Source organism: Phytophthora parasitica (assembly GCF_000247585.1).
Source record: "Phytophthora parasitica INRA-310 unplaced genomic scaffold supercont2.8, whole genome shotgun sequence".
Taxonomy (NCBI): Eukaryota; Oomycota; class Peronosporomycetes; order Peronosporales; family Peronosporaceae; genus Phytophthora; species Phytophthora nicotianae.
The window spans coordinates 1590673-1591992 of NW_008648994.1; the positions used below are offsets into that span (position 1 = coordinate 1590673).

General features: G+C 48.6%; 1 protein-coding gene across 1 annotated transcript; it reads right to left on the minus strand.

The window, feature by feature from the left end:
• Positions 1–549: 549 nt before the first annotated feature.
• Positions 550–1193, minus strand: PPTG_06037 (hypothetical protein). The gene has a single exon (XM_008899785.1). The coding sequence runs from the start codon at positions 1041–1043 to the stop codon at positions 681–683; it is 363 nt and encodes a 120-aa protein (XP_008898033.1). The 5' UTR covers positions 1044–1193; the 3' UTR covers positions 550–680.
• Between the last annotated feature and the right edge of the window lie 127 nt (positions 1194–1320).

Below are 1320 nucleotides of genomic sequence, written 5' to 3' on the forward strand. Positions count from 1 at the left end.
TATGACACCGCACACCAGGAAATCCCGGACGTGGGGACACGTGAAGCCAATGTCGTTTAAAAGAACGGCTTCGTATGGACCACGATCGATTGGATATACCTTACTGGTTGTCAGGATGAAAGCGTTATTTGAAATGCAAAAGCCCGTTTGATACACGGTTGAGTGCACTATGATAGAAGTTGTCACGACGGAGTAGGCGGTTTAGGAGACTCGGCGTAGATGCTGTGGAATTGGAGGAAATGGTGGTCTCCACTCAAAAGTTGTGATCGGCTCCGCAATCGCAACGCCCGTGTGTGGGTGTCACGGCGAAATGATCGATTCGACCTTTTTGCTAGCATGCAATCCTCCAGCTCGCTAGTTCGCTTTCTCTAGTCAGGGAGGGCTTCGGCTATGGAAGTGAGGTAGTTGCACACATCTTTCTTAGCTTGTTCAGTGACTGCGGATTTCTGTCGTCATGTCCATTGAGGTTGTTTGTCTTGGTTGAATGTTTGGACTCACCCGAAAGAAGAGAAATGAATTGTCAGATTGAGCCGACATCAATGAAGAACACCACAATCAATAGCTTCAATCAGTATATTTTGTTCTTCAGTATACGTACTAGTCTACAGCTCGAGGGGTGTGAATGGTATTCACGTCACTCTTAATCATCATTAAAGTTGGATTTCAGTCACCCAGCTTTGTCAACCGTAGTAGATGCCTTCTCCGATGATGTCGAGCTTGCCTTTCTTGTACTGCTTCATCTGGTAGTCCCACATCTTTCGAGTGAGCGGTACGTTGTGACCTGACACGCGGCTGGACACGAGGTTTTTCTTGCGAAGATCAGCAGGAATTTCCACTGGTGGTTGCGATACAATATGACGCATGCGACTCATACTGAAGCGCATTAGCGGCTCTGGGTGGGCGTTCAAGATCTTCAGCTTGAGTTTCTGGGCTTCATATGGCAAAGGCGTCGCATTGAGCGAGTCCTCTTTGGGGCTCTTGCTTGCACTAGTACGAGGCTTGAAGAGCAGGTTCGACTTCTTACGAGGAGGTAAAAGACCCATGTCGATCTGTTAAATGAGTTTAAAGAGCTTGTGCTGAGCGCGGGCAATTCCAAAGTGAGGTTGCCATCGCTGCTTGGGCGTCTGTGTCAACGTCAACCACAAGAAACGTCATGTGCCGGTGCCACTCGCCAGTCTAATCAGGTCGATTCGATGGCAAAACAAACATGTGACTCCTGGCCGGACATCCAATCGGAGGGATTACCAAGCATAATCGGTCGTCCTATCATGGGGATTGGTTGAGGTGTTCGAAGATAGCGATTTTAAGAGGGACTGGGGC